The 1,706-nt window shown below is 50.1% G+C and overlaps 1 protein-coding gene across 1 annotated transcript in view; it reads right to left on the bottom strand.

Annotated features, from left to right (window-relative positions):
- The window catches only part of HAUS1 (HAUS augmin like complex subunit 1), a gene marked incomplete at its 3' end in the record, with an annotated part of 16,399 nt that overhangs the window by 11,022 nt on the left and 3,671 nt on the right, over positions 1 to 1,706 (bottom strand). The window contains exon 3 of the mRNA XM_015411514.1: positions 1,012 to 1,147. Coding sequence (XP_015267000.1) covers positions 1,012 to 1,147 — 136 coding nt within the window. The remainder of the gene's footprint in view (positions 1 to 1,011; positions 1,148 to 1,706) is intronic.

Consider the following 1,706-nt stretch of genomic DNA (forward strand, 5'->3'; position numbering starts at 1 on the left):
AGTAGTACCTTAGGGACCAAAAAGGGTTGGGGGGGGGGGAATGAGCTTTGTTAGAGCCAGTTTGGTGTAGTGGTTAAGTGCGCGGACTCTGATCTGGGAGAACCGGGTTTGATTCCCCACTCCTCCACTTGCAGCTGCTGGATGACCTCAGGCAAGCCATAGTTCTGACAAGAGCTGTTCTCTCACGAGCAGTCCTCGAAGGAGCTCTCTCAGCCCCGCCTACCTCACAGGGTGTCTGTTGTGGGGAGGGGAAGGGAAGAAGAAGAGAAGAGATTGGATTTATACCCCGCCCATTCACTACCCAAAGGAGTCTCAGAGCAGCTTACAAACTCCTTTCCCTTCCCCTCCCCACAACAGACACCCTGGGAGATGGGTGGGGCTGAGAGAGCTCTGACAGAAACTGCTCTTTTTCAAGAACAGCTCTGACAGAACTATGGCTTGCTGTGCCAGAACTATGGCAAGGAAAGGAGTTTGTAAGCCGCTCTGAGACTCAGAGTGAAGGGCGGGGTATAAATCCAGTGTCCTCCTCCTCCCTCCCTCCCCAGAAAACTTCTTGCTCTCTAAGGTACTATTGGACTCAAATGCAGCTGTTCCAGAATTTTCATTTTCAATTCATTTATACTCCACCATTCTCCCCATTGTAGACCCAAAGCCGCTTACATCATTCTTCCCTCCTCCATTTTATCCTCACAACAACTCTGTGAGGTAGGCTAGGCTGAGAGAATGTGACTGGCCCAAAGTCACCCAGCGAGCTTCTAGGGCACACGAGGGGATTTGAAGCTGGGTCTCCCAAATCCTAGGCCGACACTCTTAACCATTACACTACACTACACTGGTGTGGACCCTGCTCCTCTTCGAAACGACCGTTTTCTCACAGGTTCGCTTTTTCTCAGCAAAAACGAACGTAATACACAGAAGTTCAAGAAAATGGCCGTCTCTGTTCTCGCTAACCCGGCCTGAAAGCATTTCAAACAAACTTCTACCAATGAGAAAATTAAAGGCAGATTCTACCTTGCAAGGGAAGTGTCCTTTGTTTCAAGGGCTACGGCTGAGTCCACCAAGGTGTCCAGATAGCTGGTGCTAGCATTTGAGAGGCTGGTGAAAGAAAGATTTAAACTTTCGGTCAGAAGACTCTGTAGATAGTTGCCTGCGGGAAACAAAAACACAAAAGCCAACATCTTTTTATTAAGCAGATAACTTGAGAAGAACTTCTCAGCAGAAGCACCGCAATTTTTATCTAAAGGGCAGCCTCCAGTGCTCCCTCTAAGCCGAGTTAGTCTTTTAAAAGTCTCTGAATGTGCGCTTGACCGCTTAGACTTGCTTGGGTAAGTACTTCTAGGCAGTTTTCTTTGCGTTTTCTTCCGCTCCCCCCCTCAATCGCTCAAAAATTCATGCGCATGGGAGGCGTCCCTCCCCCGCTCGCTTTTTTCTCCCGTTCAGTGGGGTGGGGAGCTATCTTTTCCTCTTTAAATGCTACAAAATTGACTCATGTTCATAATCGGTCGTTCGACCTCGCTTTCATTTCGTTTCTGCCACGTGATCTCCTGCGCTCGGCCTGGTCAGCGTCGTTAAGCCCATTCGGTCTCACAGCACGGAGAACCGTTGGAACAAAGAGGTGCCTCAATTCTCAGGCATTCCGCTCGCAAAGAGGCCACCTCTTGAAAGTTCCATGGCCAGGGTCCCTTCGCCGGGCCCGGGGGGGGGGG

This window comes from Gekko japonicus, unplaced genomic scaffold (genome assembly GCF_001447785.1).
Source record: "Gekko japonicus isolate JY-2015 unplaced genomic scaffold, Gekko_japonicus_V1.1 scaffold6546, whole genome shotgun sequence".
NCBI lineage: Eukaryota > Metazoa > Chordata > Lepidosauria > Squamata > Gekkonidae > Gekko > Gekko japonicus.